This window comes from Buteo buteo, chromosome 4, assembly GCF_964188355.1.
Source record: "Buteo buteo chromosome 4, bButBut1.hap1.1, whole genome shotgun sequence".
Classification (NCBI taxonomy): Eukaryota; Metazoa; Chordata; class Aves; order Accipitriformes; family Accipitridae; genus Buteo; species Buteo buteo.
The window spans coordinates 56,734,524-56,750,406 of NC_134174.1; the positions used below are offsets into that span (position 1 = coordinate 56,734,524).

Here is a 15,883-nt window from a genome sequence, read left to right on the forward strand (position 1 = left end):
GTTGATAATAAGGATCCAGTGTCAGGAGTGGAAGTTCTTTTAACTGGCTGTTAAAAGCAGATGCAAGGGCTTGTCTCCCAACAGGTACATCCTTTCCTTTTGTGGTAACATCTGTGAAACTCCAACTTTTGGACTGGTTCCCCTGGAGGGAGCAGGACGTTTTCTCAGAGTAATATTGTTCAAAATTGAATAATTTATGATGGTAATGTTATTCTGAGACAATATTAATCTCCCTGCAGGTGGGTGAGCTGGCATCAAAGCTGGGAATAGAGTGGGGAGGCTCTGATGTCCTCCCCTGCTCCGAGTGCCAGGCCAGTGACCAGACTGCACTGCTGACACAGTGGCTTCTTCAGCACCCATCACGTTGCCACCCTGCTGTCATGTTGAAGGCAAGGCCCTGTGTTTTAGGGAGCACAACAGGCACGTGTTTCCGTGGCATGGCACCTAATGTCCTGCTGCTGTTCTCCTGAGATAGCAGTGAGGCATTTTCACAGGAACAAGTAAATCTTTGGGTCATACACATGAGGCTGGACAGGGCTTGAACAGGTTATCTAGTCCATCTCCTGTTCCTGGGGAGAGAAAAAATCTTTTGCCCATGCTCTGTTCAACACCAATTATTTGAGTTGCTAATTGGAATCTGAGGAAGATCGGTAAGATTTCTATATGTATATGGATATATGTGGGGGAGGGGAAGGGAGATGGTGTGTGTGTGAGAGAGGAGTGAGAGTTCCAGAGTAGAGCCTGGAGTCTGAAATGGAAGAACAATAAGCAGCCTGAATTTTCTTGATCTTGGGAACTTTTTTCTCTTTTCCTTTCAGAAATGGCTTAGACACAAAATTCCCCACATGGTTTAGTTTCCTTTATGGAACCAGTCAGTCTTGCCTTCAGTCCTCAAGGATAAGCCCTTACCTGTCCTGGCAGTTTATAACATCTCAAAGAGCTGTGCTGTCTCACCTTCTGTCAAACTTTTTTTTTTTTTTTTTTTTAATTGAGTACTATTCTGTGAAGGCAGTGTACCCACGCTTAAGAGTTCAAGTCATTCCTTCTTTTCAGGTCTCCATGTCAGAAGCTTTAAATGGCCCTTCAGCAGATATGTGACACCACAGACTTAAATTGCTGCACAAAATCTGCTGGTTCGCAGATGGTATCAGGAGATAATTGGAACAAGAACTGAGCTAGCAAAGTAACTGGGGCCTTTTTTTCATTTTCTCCTTGAACTTAGGTAGAGATGTGCACACAGCAGCTTTAAAAGGAAGACAGAGAATGGGAAAAAAAGATAAAATTAAATTTCTCAAGGCTTTGGTGGAGCCTTCTTAGCAAAGGGGAAGAATTGGGAGATATGATCCAGCATGGGTTGCTGAATCAATAAAAATAAATTATGAGTTCTTTGCTATCACCTCTTATAATGTATGATAGGGGACCCTTAAATCATATCACTACCTGCCAGGAGAGATTGTATTTATGTTTAACTGAGTTACACAGAGATAAAGCTCAGGCTTCTGTTATTTTAAGCAATCTAGATGTCTTTTTTTTGGTGGGAATGTGTGTTTATGTGCAGCAAGGCCATCCTGAAGAGCTGGGAAAGATTCTGTGGAGCACAACTGTGCCTTCTCAAGGGGGTTGGTCAGATAACCTGGGGGTCTTTTCTGTCTCTGACTTCTCTTACCAGTGCTACTTGCAACCTGCTGATAGTATTGGTGTGTCCACCCTCCCTTACAGACCGTTTATTTGTAATGCTCTGGAATTCTACTTAAATGTCTCCTGTGTTTTATTGCTGTCCTTAAAAAGGTGACTAATTCACCACACCTTTCCCAGGCACTATATCCTGATGCTGTGTGGCTAATAATTCTAATAATACTTAGCTTTTACAGAGTGATTCCCTGCCCCCCCCTTCAAAGAGGACAAAGGCTTTATGATCTGACCTGGTAGCTCTGTTTAGGGCTCTATTGCAGCCTCTGGGACAGAATCCAGCTGCTCTTTAAGAGCTGATAACATTGCTGGAGGCCTTTCTTTTGTTTCTTTAAGAAGGAGGTGTAAAGATTGTGGTTGTAAATTTTTTTGTGTGTGTACTAAAGGTAAGCATGTAGGTGTGCAGGAGTTGTATTTGCTGAAACTGAGGCAGGATTTACCTTTTTTTTTTTTCTCTAGTTCCTTGGGAAAAATGTTACGTGATAGATATTGTCAAATTTTTAATATGTAGGAGGAGATGGAAGAGCAATGTGGCTGACTTGCAGACGCTACACACCTAGAGGCTATGAATATCCCTCATTTGGGTGATAATTGGAATCTGTGCTTTGAGGGGAGGAGAATCTGATTTCTTTTCTCATGTTATTGTAAAACATAGTCAGATTCCTTTTCTGAGTCCTGGAGGCATTAGTTATTGCTTTGGTAGCGGTGTTATTCAGCTGCATTCACAAGCATGGCATGGACATCTATGTGCAAGGCACCTCTGAACATATCCTAAATTACAGTCCCTGCACCAAATATGTTTAAAACCAAGAGCATGAGAGACCCTGTTGGGTTCAATTCAAAATTCTTTCTAGATTTGTGTGAGCCCAGAAAGGTAAATCCATGACACTGGAAGAGGTGTCTGTCTCAATGTTGATGCCACCAGGTACTTTTCCTCTGGCAGGGTGGGCTTGCCCTTGAATTGCCAAAGCAGAGAACCAACATTCAAGAACGCTGCCCTGCTCCTGCTGGTAATCGTGCGGGAGGAGGGAGTTGGGCTTTCCAGACCTGGCTTTTTCTGCAAATGGTTTCTGCCATAATGGTTTTGGTTCCCCCTGCCCCCCCTCAGATTCTGTTCATTCACTACAAGCTCTGTAAATGAATTTCAGGGAATTTCAAACTGCTTCTTACATCAGGAGGGTTCTTTTGTGAAGATAATGGGATCCGTCTCCAGCGTCCCAGGGGAATCCATGGGAAGACTTCTCCAGCTCTGGCTCCTACTTATTCTGCTGCCTCATTTACATTGAAAGGGAGGAAGACAGGGGACAGAAAGAGCATACCGTAGTAGTTTTCATACTGGAAAGTGAAAAACAACACAGGCAAAGGAGGATTAAAGGAGAATATTTTTCTTTTAGTTACTGGTTCTTGTTTTGAGGACAAATTTGACAGCCTCAGCTGTTTGGAGATCACAAGTTCACTGGAACATGTTTTGCTTTTGTGTGTGATCTTGGGACTTGTCTCTTTCAATTTCAGAGGGTTCTTTTGCCTGCACTGCCTGAAGCCACCCACAGATCATTTTTATCTCTCTAGAGATTAAAAAAAAAAAAAAAAAAAAGAAAAAAAAAGTCCTTTGCTGCAGCTTAAGTTGGCATCACTTTACTCTTGCACAAGTGTTGCTCTGATTTCCAGTGGGCAGGATTTAGCTTCTGTTTGTTGTTAGTACCTCTGTTGTTTTCTTCTCATGTCTTAGGATGTGCTATTCCTTAACTGCTAGTATCTGGAGATATGTTTTCTTCAGCTATGCTCACCAGGCAGGGGAAAAGAAGGTAGATTGGTATTTAAGGTGTATGTGTTCTTTTTTTTGCTAATTGTTCTGTTACTGTGGGTGAATTTGGATTGGCACTTTATCTTCCAGGTGATGCTTCTTAGCTTGAATTAACTAAATGTATTGAAGTAGATTATTTCAGCTATTGTTAAATTCCTGGATGGAGACTCTTTTTCAGCATAAAGTGGTCTTTAATTTGATTTTTCTGATGTATTTGCAAAGCAAGTTGAACCAAACTCTTAGAAGTTGATTTGGATTCTTCTTCCTGAGTGTTCCCATGTAGGGAAACACTTAATCTCTCTCTGCCTCTGGTTTCTCATCAGGAAAACAATGATGACATTACTTGCCTTGCTTCACAGTGGTGAAGCTTGCAGAATCTGTTAACACCTGTGGAATTTAAATTCCTCGCCTGGGACCTTTGTAATAATGCTGTATGCTTCTCACAACTAGAGATGGCACTCTTGGGTATTGGCAACTGCACTTAGACCTCCAGGGTAAATGAGAATGGTGATGTTGTGTGATGTGATCACACATATGAATGTGTACATTTTTGAGGCTGTATTTGTGTGAAGTGATTTTGGTGGGACAAGGGTTATGTAGTGATTGTTTTTGAGAACCACTGTATCTTGATCTAGGAAAATACTTGTACTGGAGTGGAGTTAATTCTCTTCAGAGCAGCCCATGTCATGCTGTGTTTTGAATTTTTCACTAAACCAGATTTGATAACACACCAATGTTTTAGGCATAGCCGAACAGTGCTTCACAGTGTCAGGTTTTCTGTTTCTCACTCTACCTGCTCTAGGAGTAGGGTGGGGGCAGTCAAGAACTTGGGAGGGGGCATAGCTGGGAGAGCAGACCCGAACTGGCCAAAGAGGTATTCCATCCCATATAATATCATCCTCTGCAATAATAACTGTGGAGTGTTCTTTCCAAAGTAGCTGTTGTTCAGAGACTGGCCTTGCATTGGTCTGCTGTGGGAGGCAGTCAGTGACTGCCTTTACATTGCTTGTTTTTTTTGTTTCTTTTTCCTCTTTCCTTCACTTATTAAACCGTCTTTGTCTGGAATTACAAGTTTTTCTCACTTTTGCTCTTCTGGTTCTCTCCCCCATGCCCCTGGGGTGGGGAGAGAGCGTGGGTGTCTGGGTGGGTGCTTAGCTGCTGGCTGGGGTCAACCCACCACACACTTGAGCAAAAATGTATATTGAGCATGTGAATAGTCCTCTTCCCATCTTCTGAGTGTTTATGTGGGGAAAATTAGGCTGATATCAGTGGCTTTTGCCTGAATTAGCTTTGAATGCTGAGATTATATGAAAGACCAACTTAGCAAATTTGTCACCCTGAATAGCTCCATGAGTTTGTTGATCAGTTCATCTTTAATTATTAACTTTGTCACTTAAAAAACACCACCACAAAAACAAACAAACAAACAAACAAAACCCCCAACCAACCAACCAAAAACCCAAACCCAACCAACCAACCAAAAAAACCCAAAGAAACAGCTAGGGACCTCCATAGAGCAGTGCTGCTAGCTTTTAGGTCCCAGAGCATTTTAAGCCAATTTACCTTCAGCTGTGAGCAATTTACTGATACTGGTTCTCAGTAGCCTGTGGTTGTTCACATTTAAAATTTACTTGTTAGGTACTGTTGCTCTCATACGGATAGGGGAAAGGCAGATGAAAATTGCAGACAAGCTTCCTGGGGCTGGTGTGGCGGGGAGAAAAGGTTGCAAACATCACAGAAACAGGTCTGTAGGCAGAAAATGGAGACCCCAGCATGCCAGAGCAAGTGAGCGGAGAGCTCTCATTTTTCACATGTAAATCTGTCTGTGACCTCTTTGTCATGCTGTGCACTGCCCAGTGCTCATCCCTTTGCTCATTATTAATTACACTTGGTAAATATGTGGACAGGGCTACTGATGAGTTGTGTTAATCTCTGTGCTGATATAGCAGGATTGCTTAGAGAGGAGATGAATCTCATGAAGTGAATCAGTGCTGGCCTTTCAGATGTCTACCTGAAATGATCACCTACCCTCTTTGGCTGCTGTGCTCTTCTCTCTCCTGTCTCTAATATGACCGTTGCCTGATACAGGAGCATGACTGCCTTTGATGTGGCACATTTTGGTTGTTCTGAAGTTCATTGTCAACTTGCTGAAGGAACTGCAATGCCTTTACACTCTAATCTGTGGGAAACAGAGTTATATATTCCATTGTGGGGTATATGCAAAGCACTTTGCCAGTTTAGAATTGGCAAGATCTGAAGAAGGGTTTAATGAACTAAAGTAATTTTCCTTCAGAGTAAGATTTTATGGGCATAAAAGATTGTTATGCCACCAAATACTCTGAAGAACTTCTGAGCACTTCTGTGATTTAATGACTGAGAGATTCCTAATAATTGGCTGAACAATAAGGATCCCTTCAGGGTTGTGTTTTCAAGATGGAATGAAACCTGGGCTACTGTTTCTGGTTATATTTTTTTTTTCTGCTTTCGTGCCAGCCAAGTTACGTCAAGACTCAAGGCTGCTGGATTGGGCAGTCTTGGAGACTTGCTGGCCTGATTTTAGAGAAGCTGTCTATCATATTAAATCTGGATTTAGTTGTTCAGTATACTATACAGCATGATGGTGGGATTTCTCACCAGAGACTCTTAATCCATAGTGTAGTATAAAGCCATTGAAGATAAATAATTGGCAGGGATTGGCATTTTTGTCATGCAAGCCTTATAGCAGGGTATTCAGCAGACAGTGTAGTTTCTGCAGAACAAAAACATATGGACTGCGGAGAGGTGTGTGTGTAAAACAAAGTGCATAATGAAATTCTTGCAGGACTGGAACATCACTTGTTTCCAAAGGAAATATATTTTTTCTGATTATGCTTTCTCCATCCACACTTCTGTCCAGAAAACCAAAACAGTTTATTGAATTATTCAGGTCATTTAGTTTTGTGTAAGCTCAGCTTGAAATTGCATTTTCCAGAGGGTTTGTATTGCCTTAAAGGAGTTGTAATTCAGCCTGGCCTATTTCCTCATGCTGTCCTAGAGGCTGGTTTTCCCTTTTTTCATTCTCAGCCAGATGAGCTGCTTGGTGCCCTGAGGGACACCTGCCTGTGGGGTGTCCTGGGAAGCACAGTGTAGCTGTGTGGAGCCTGGCCCATAGGAGACGGGGGGGAGATTTCACATCTGAGCTGTATTCCCTGGAGTGAGCAGTATGATCCCAGACAAAAATGAGTTCAGCGTTGAGCTGACTTGACATTAATTTTGGGGACATTGGTTTGATGAACAGAAACAGTTTAATTTGGCACTATAAGGGTGTTTTCTTTATTTTGATTAAAGAATGCCTAAGTGTAAGTATTTGCTGTTTCTGAATCAATATCACTTGGAACTTTTTTGTTTTTATTTCTTTTCCCCAGAGCAAAATGTTTTCATCTTAATTTAGGTTGAAGAGCAGGCATTTTCTATGGGGTGGCAAGTTGAGATTTCCCTCAGTTCAGGGGAAGAAAATGTTTATTTTTGTTTTGAAATAACACATTAAATGTGAAATCTCCAATTTCAATTGAATTCAGCTTTTAAAATGAAAACTGTCAAGATTTTCATACAAAATTACTCTGGCACAGAAAAGCCACGGTTATTTGTTAGTGTTGACAAAAACAAGCTAAGCTTCTTCAACTACAAAGTAGAAATCGGAATCAAATGTCTCAGCTTGAATCAATAAAGGTTTTTTCTCTTTTGTTGTTTTTTGTGGTTTTTTTTCTCCTGTCAGAATTCAGTTTTGGAAAATATGTCCAATTTTCCTTATGTTTTGTTCCATTCTTTTTCAACAAAAGCATTCAAATAACAGAATGTCTTAGAAAATCTGGTACTTGCCCACATCTGCCCCTGATAGCCCCGCTTCTAGTTTCTTCTTATCACGGTTGGGGCAACATGATGTGGAGGCTTTAGAATAGCCTCTTGAAATGCTTTGAAGTTTCTTGTGCAACACTGTGTCAAAAGCACCCCATGAAAACAACTCCAGAACCAGCTGTGCCTTTCAGGCTTTGATTTGTGTCTTAACCGCATGTGACACTTCCTTAGTAGTGACATTTGCTCCGCAGTCTCACGAGGCAGCGTTGTGGGGGAATGTGCTTTCGCAGCTTTTCTTAGGAAGGTTGTGTGTTCAGCCTCTCCAATCCGCTCTGGTTTTCGAACTCCCAAACCATTGCAAGAGTTGCCTTTATTGAATCTGAAGTGTCTTGTCTCAAAAGCAAGCAGGGACAGGGTGAGGGCCACCTGGGGTTGTGGTGCAAGAGTGTTGCCTGGCCTGGGCGTACATGGTGAGTGATTTTTATGGACAGGTTGCTGTAGGTGACTGTACTGCATATTACCATTGCCTCAGGCAACTCCTGCTATTTCCTGGGACCCTTTGTGAGATTTCACTGCACAGAGAAGCTCATGCTTTTGCTTTCCATGCGTTAACAACAGGCAGAGCTGGATTTTTGTTAGTCATCCTGGGCGAAAATCCAGAAAAGCCATACTAAACAACGTGCTTTTACTTTGGATTTATACCCAGGAGCTGAGTAGGATTCAACCCACTTCTATAAAGCTGGTGTTATCCTGTGGTTTGCAGGGTTTATAATAGATAAGTGACATTTTCAAAAATATAGGGCATAGGAGATCTGGGGAGAGGCACACAAAGAGGTGGGAGGGTATGGATGCTGCCTTTAGTTGTAATTGCAACTTAAGGTAGAATTACTCTCTTGAAATTTGACCAGGACATGGAGATTTTATTTAATACGTTTAGGGCTGGATCCAGCATCCACTGAACTCAGCAGAAGTCATCCTGCTGTATTCAATATGATTAGGCTCTGAAACTGGAAAACTAACTTTGTGAAACCTCACTGTAGTTGTGAGCAATAAGAAGGGTGTCATTTCTGGCAGGGCTTGTGCTGTGGTGCATGGCTTCCTAGAGACGCTTGAGATATGTCCTGTCTGAGCCCCTGTGCGAATATAGGGAACATCCTAAAAACGTCACTCTCATCGGGTTTTAGCTGGGAGCAGGCTGCACTGCTTCCCTTAGTTGGCATAAGGGGAGGAGATATACAAACCTTGGTTACTGCAACTTGCAGCTGGCTCTTCCCCTTTTGTGTGGGAAGGTGTGCACAGAGTTTAAGTTGCGATAAAAAGGATATTGTCCTTATTTCTGCACTGCACAGCATCAGTTTAGGCTGACATGGGCTCACATATGCTGACTCAAATCTGCCTGGCAGGTTTCTTTTCACACCCTGCTGGAAGCAGCTTGGCTTTTATCTTCCTCCTAAAGGTCTCTGCGTGGGGAAATAAAGGGACAAAATGCAATCGGGGACAAGGAAAGTGAATCCAGTAGAGAGAGGAATGCTCAGAGCATCTATTCTAAAGCCATTAAGTTGGGCACTGACTGCATAGTCACGTACCAAGGTCCCTTACAATTTGAACAGGTCTCTTCCCAGTATTATGCTGACAGTAGCCGACTGCTGCAGCCATTGTGATATTGATTAATCCTTTGGCATTTTTCTGCAAAGCTTTAAACTCCTCACTCAGCAGCCTTTCAGCTGGGAAACCCAAATGAAAGGTGTGGTGGGTCCCACTGCTGTGGGAGGAGAAAGATGGAGGGAGATGTGGCTTTGTAGTAGAAAAGATCCTTGTTGCATAGGAAAACATTAATGAACTCAACCCTTTGTGTCACATCTCTCATTTGGACCTATCTTTTAGCCAAACTGTGATGAGGCTTGTCCCATAGAATCTGAGGGAATGAACTATGTGACATTAGTTATGCTAAAAAAGCAAGGATCAGATGCTCAAATGCTCTTAACTTCCACTGAGGAACCTCTATTCTTTCTGCAGAAGTTCCCGTCCCATCTGAGCCTGGGAGCTTACACAGAGGCTCACAGGTTATCAGAGCTCATAGCTGCCTTTCTGGGAGAGAAAGGCATTGGGCAATGTAGCTGGTAACTAGGATGATTACATTTACCTGTGAAATCTGAGATCAGAGTACCAAGGATATCAGAGGGAAGTTACATTCCCCTGTGGTCCCCCAAGTACTGCTTAACTCCTCTCTCCTCCTACCTCAGTTTTGCAAAGGCATGACTTGGGAGTGTTCATGGCTCGCCAGAAAGTCAGTCAGTGGGTCCTGAAGGCTATGACTCGCCTTGAGCACTAAAGATACAGCTGAAGTTTTGTCTTGCTCAGTGTCTAAGCTGAATGTCACGCTCTGCATCCCTCTCTTTTACTGCGGCAGAAAGGTGATAGATGACATGTGGAAATTCCCATGCTCCTGGAGTCAGTGACAGCAGATAGAGAACAACAAAGCTCATTCTGGGCAAAATGGACTGTTTTGCTGGATGGGGATCTTCATAAACAAAATTGCCAATTCTTTCCATGTAGACTCACCAATTTGTGGTAGCGCTTCGAGAAACACAAAAAGTCGACTGTAATTTCTGATTGGGCTGTTGAGTTAACAAGGGTGCATCTGATTCCATCCCTGACCTTGAATAACCGTAGTTGTAGGGAGGGCAGCTCACAATGTTTGATCTATTCCTGTTAGCATGTTTTATTTCAAATGCAAAACATTTTGAGATTAAAATAAATGTTACTGCTTACATGATGCATTAAGCTAATGGTTTTCTTTTTTTTTAAACTAACTTGATCCTATAATACCGCAACTTTAATGGATAAATGCTAAGCTCTCCTTTGGGTTATTTCAGATGCCTTCTATATTGTTATACAGTCTAAAGGAAAACTCTTTTTTTTCTCTTTCTTTTCCCTTTCTCTCCCCCCCACCCCCCCCCACCCCGTAGGTGATTCTCATTCTGACAAAGCTCTACGACTTCAACTTGGGGAGTGTTACAGAGAGCTCACTGTGGAGGTAAGTGGATTGTAGAAATCACAGCAGCTGGCATGGAGGGGTTGCAATTGTGTCCCTCGTAAAACTGGAGGCTGAGCAAGGCGGGTATCTGAGTTGATCAGGGGAGGAGGTAGGAGGGAATCTGGGATAACTAGAGTTGCTTTTTGGAGAAGGGACATGTGATTAAGAACACATTGCTTTAATGAAGTGGGGTCTGCAACAAGAGGGTTTCTTGATGTACGGGCACTTCCCTGGTACACAGAGGAGCTTGATTTCATTCTCACCTTTGAGTGTCCTTAGACAAGTCTCTTCATTCCTCAGGGTCTCTGCTGTGAGGCTGGCAATGAGAATGGTCTCTACAGATGGTACATGCTTGCTAGAACAATGTCCAAGATGGTATACAACAGTGCATGATATAATCTTAGCTGATCTTAGCCACGTTCCTCAGTCCCGTGAGCCGAGATGGTCATCTTGGCAGTGAATCTGTGTTGCCTTGGGCTGTAAGGACAGTAGCCACTAAAGGACTAGAGATATTATGGTGAGGTACTGGTGTCTTCTCCGCTGTAGATAGATTTGGATGGTGTCATGTACCTGCCATGCTCCTAGTCTGGTGTGGGAGATGGAGTGTCCTGGCCTGGGGAAGCACACTGCTGGATAGAGTGCATGTTTTTAAGTATGTGTGTGCATTTAAAATAAATAAATAATAATAAAAAAATTCCCTCCCTCCAACTCACCCCTATAAACAGGCCAGTTCCTTGATGTCTGAAATCACTGATAGTTTCTACCTGCTGGGAATTGCTCTTCCTTCTAACATCCTGTGTGTGGTGTGGAAAGGGTATGCCTTTAACAGAATTGTTATTAGATGGTTTTTTTACCCTAAGGGAAAAAAAAAAAAAAAGGCAGCCAGGGGTTGGGGGAGACCAAGTGCCTTGTGTCAGGTTTACCTGGTGCATTGCAGGTACTGCGCAACCTGCTGAAAGTGTAGTTGGTGGAACTGTCAGTGCATTGTAGTCATTGTTCCGGGTGTGAGGAGCTTCTTGCAGATGGTATCTTGAACTTCTTTCTTCCCAGCTAATTTAAAAGCCCCTGTTTAGAGCAGACTTTGGGCATGGGCTGCAAGTTTATTCCTGTTAATGTATTTAAGGGTTAATTGTTCAGTAGAGCTCTTAAAACTTCTCAACTTGAACAGCATTTCCAAAGCCTAATTACGCTGTACCATGGTAATCTGCAAAAGTATAAATAACTGTGCAGCTAATAAGAGAGAACACAGTGATTTTCACTTACCCTGGTACTTTTCAAGGTATTAAAGCCTTAAAAAACTTTTGCTTCTTTACCTAACAAGTACAAATGGCACTGTGATTGTACTTTAAACGTAATTGCCAAGCAATCTGCTCTGCATAAATAATGTAACAAGCAGGCAAATCATGTCCTAATACTGAACTCACAGCATCACCTGAGCTCTGCAGAAAGGTAATAGCAGCACCCCTTTTGGAGTTTTCCCAGAGTGACAGAAATGTAGTTCATTATCAGTACAACTGAAGGCATCCAGTACTTGGTCAGCTGGGGAAACACACTCATTTGGGAGTGTTTCATTGTGTTCTGGGACACTGCATCTTTTCTGCAGTGAAATAGGGGCCAGTGTGGGGCCTAGAGACTCAGAGATGTTGAGAACTCAGAACCTCCTGGGTTGTGTTCCAAGGTCTGGGAGGAAACCTCAGGATAGGTAGAGCTCCTGGGCTCTAAAGCTTAGTTTTCCACTTGGAAAATTCAGGATTAAGCCATGTTGTACTTCAGAGGGGAGTGTGGAGTCTTAGAGAGCCGCTATGAGTTTCTTTGAAAAGGACATTGTAGAAATGCAAACATACTAAGTGGAAGCCATAAGCCAAGAGAAAGACTCCTTTTCGCAGGATTTGCTGTTCTATTTGCCCATTAAGGCCTCTGAATCTTTGCATTATTTAAATTGATACTTTTCAATATTTTCTTTTAATTTTTGAGATCGTGAAAATTTTAAAAGGAGGATCTGTCTCTGCAGAGTGAATTTAAGCCTTCTGGCAATAGGTTTTCTTTCCTTAGTTACTTTTTGTAGACTCTCAAAGCCATCTTTGAGCCCCCAGAACTGATGTGTCACAAACTGAATGCAACTATCAAGTAATTATCAGAATGAGGTCTGGACATTTCCAGGAGGTTTGTTTTTTTTTTTTTTTCTTTCTCTTCCTGTTTTCTGGGAATATGACACATCCCTTCTGCTAACCAGGAGTCCTGTCCATCCGAGCAGTGGTGCTGCGTGATATCTGTTCTGAACACTTGGCAAACACAGTTGCTTCCACAAGAGAGGAATGGCTTTTGTGGCAGAGAGCAATGAATCACAGAGCAGTGCTTCAAAGGATGCTAAGACAGAGCAGAGTGCAATGCAGTCTCCAAATATCATCTTGCTTCTGCCTGCTTCATGCATCAAAAGCTTCTTCTCAGTTCCCCTTGGGTTATAGCATGAGAGGCTTCTTTTAATGGAAAACTGAATTGCCATATAAGAGAAACTTCTAATTCCTGCATCTAAATACAAAGACAAGTAAATCAATAAGAAAACATCCTGAATGTAATTAAAAAAGGGAGTGAGAGCAAGAGAGGGAGAGAGGAGAATTAAAAGTTATGTTGGAAGCTGCTCCTATATCAAGCTGCTATGAGTTTAGTCAGAGGAAATGCTAGTCAGCATTTGAATGCAGGAACACAGACATTGCTCTGATAAGCGGATCTATGCTTCTGGAGCCCAAAGAATGACAGAAAAGACCTCTATTGCTACTGAAGGAGCCAGCTTTGAAGTAGCCAGCTTCAAGGAAAAGACACCCACACCCACACACTCACCCAGCCACAACCCTCCCCCTTGTGAATGCCACATCTCTTCTCGGTCACAAGAGATACCTGTCAGTTGTGGTTTGGAGTTTTGTTTTTCCCACTAAGTTGAGTGGAGGTGATCGTTTTACTCCTATGAAAGGAAGCTACTTTACTGTGTTTGTAGTTGTGATGGTGTGGGACATCAGAATTTGTGGAAAGAGGTCTTTTCATAGGTCAGCAAATATAACCTTAAAAATTATTTAAGCTTTTCAGGCATGCAAACCCTTCATCAGTTCTCAGTGCCTAGCAAAATGTCTAATTGGGTACTTGAGAATCTAGCTACATCCTGCCTGCTTTAAGTAAAAATTGGACGAAGGGTTGGACATATGCTTTCTGTAGAATTCAACCAGCCCCCCCACCCCTGCCAACTTCTCCATCAACAAAAGGAAAACAGTTCTCCCTCTTTATGTGTAAATTTATATGGTTTTGTTTTGAAGTGCTGTTGGAGCACCTCTAATCCACAAACCCTCTGTAGGCCAGGGTCCCTGCGTCAAACTTCATTGCCCATGATGAACTGTAAGCACACAGGAATGATCTGTCATGAAATATGAACTTTCTTTGTAAAGAGTAGGGGCCAGGCTGCTTCACAGGCATTGTAGTCCAAGAAGGTATCTGTTGAACAGAGGAGAATGAAAGGGTTAGATATGCAAAATATGGTGTCTAAAAGGCACCATTCACAACCAAAAGTTGAAGTTGTTTTGTGGGGGTTTTTTTGCCTATTTTTCTGTTGGAAGTCTCATGCAAATTTTATTAGGAGGAGGAGGGAAGAGAAAGTCTATTCAATGGCTTATTTCTTCAAATGTGTATGTTCATAATACTTCCAGGTCTGACCATAGAAATTGTGATTGTGATAAATGGGTTTTGTTTTCAGGTGTATGTTGTGTTCAAATATATGGGGGGTTCTGTAGGTTGTATGGTAGGCAGTAAGTCCTTTCATTAGTTAATCTTGTTGCTGTCCAGTTGTTTCCCTCTTGTGTTGTGAGTATGAATAAACAGGAGGAATCTATCAAGCTCCTTTTCTTATTCTATGGGCCTTTTCAATTTCACAGGTTTTAGAAGCAAAGGAAGAGCCTTGTGAATGTTTTCTTGCTTGTTGCTAATCCTGTCTCCTTTTTAAGATGTACAGTATTGAGATAGGGTTATGTGAACGTGACATTCTAGATAAGTATTTAATGTTGCTATTGTAATATTTAAAATGTTTTCAACTGTTTCAGCCAGTGTGGGTTGAGCAGTTACTTCTGCTAAGGTAACTGGAATAAAAGTTTTTCCACTGTTGCCTTTTTTAGTATCCAGGAACAGTTATATTTATTTGGATTGCAGTAGCTAAAAAGATAGCCTGTATCCCAAGGGAGCTTTCAATCTCAGATGAAGACAAAGAGACAACAGGGTGATCCAGCAGACAGGAGAAGCGCAAGTTAGCAGGGTGGTATTTATGATCAATGCGATAGCCATGACTGCAACACATCAGCTAATTAGGCAGTGGGGAGTAGTTCAGATTTTCTTCCAAAGTGCAAGCACTTGCATGTGTCAGCTCTGAGTCCCTGCTACCATTTTACCCACCTTTGATGGGTCCCCTGGAGTTCCCCTCCTCTGACTGTTGTCCCAGCTAAATTATCTGATGGTACATAATGCTGGCCCATGCATTAACCCATACTCAAAACCATGACTAAATCTTTCTCTTAAGAAGCTAAAATGCTGATGAAGGAATTTTTACATATAGTCCTTCATGTTTTTTTGTTTATTAATCAAGAAATTATGTTTCCATGGCAGCAGTCAAAAATCCCCAAGCATTTTTTTTACTCTTGTGGCTGCTGTGCCCAAAGAGGTTTGTCTGTTGTCTTAGCCTCCATGTTGAGTTAAAAAAAAAACCCCTAACTTTAAACTTTTTAATAGACACAGCTGCAAAACACAACAGCTACAACTCCTCACTTGGAGCTGAGAGGAGTAAAACTTCTCAGTTTGGTTGCAAGCTGCCTTATGTCTTGCATTGCTCTTTCATTCAGTTCTGTTTGAATTACCAAAGGGCTTCACGCTGTTTCCTCCTATGTCCTTGCCTCTTAAGCCTCCCACAGTCTCCAGAGACCATTGGCATGGTCTAGCAAGTCTAGCTCTAGCATTTGTTGCCTTTGCAAAGTTTCACAGCTCACACTGATTTCTGTGCCCTAGGCTCGCGTGTTGCACATGGAGCTGGCTTCAGATAGGGTGGCTCTGTAGGTGTGAAATGGTGAATGCTGTGTGAAATGCCTTGTCTCCCCTTTGGGAACTGGGGCTTAGTCTCCTTGCTCCAAATGTAGCAGCCTCTAAGATGGGTGAGTAAGAAGGCAGGGATCAGGAGATTCAATAATCCTGACTCAAATTTCCATATCATCCTTTGTGAAACAAGCTAAACCTGAAATAGGTCATGGCATGGCCAGAGCTTCCTTAAAAGAGTGTTTCTATCCTCAGTGACAATGCATTATTTAGACTGTGGTGCTGAGAATGGCAACTTGTTTGTGCCACAACCTCTTGCTTAGTACTTTTCAGGCTCCACACGTTTTGCAATGGGGCATTGTAGTTTTTCTGGAATTTGCTGTATTGAAAAGCAGTCTCCAGACAGCCACCATGACCAGCTGATATCTCCCTGCAGGACTGTCAAATTTGATTACATTTAT

At 42.2% G+C, this 15,883-nt stretch overlaps 1 protein-coding gene across 1 annotated transcript in view; it reads left to right on the forward strand.

The window, feature by feature from the left end:
• The window catches only part of SORCS3 (sortilin related VPS10 domain containing receptor 3), a 310,251-nt gene that overhangs the window by 90,286 nt on the left and 204,082 nt on the right, over positions 1-15,883 (forward strand). The window contains exon 2 of the mRNA XM_075026339.1: positions 10,297-10,364. Within this exon, the coding sequence (XP_074882440.1) occupies positions 10,297-10,364 (68 nt within the window). The remainder of the gene's footprint in view (positions 1-10,296; positions 10,365-15,883) is intronic.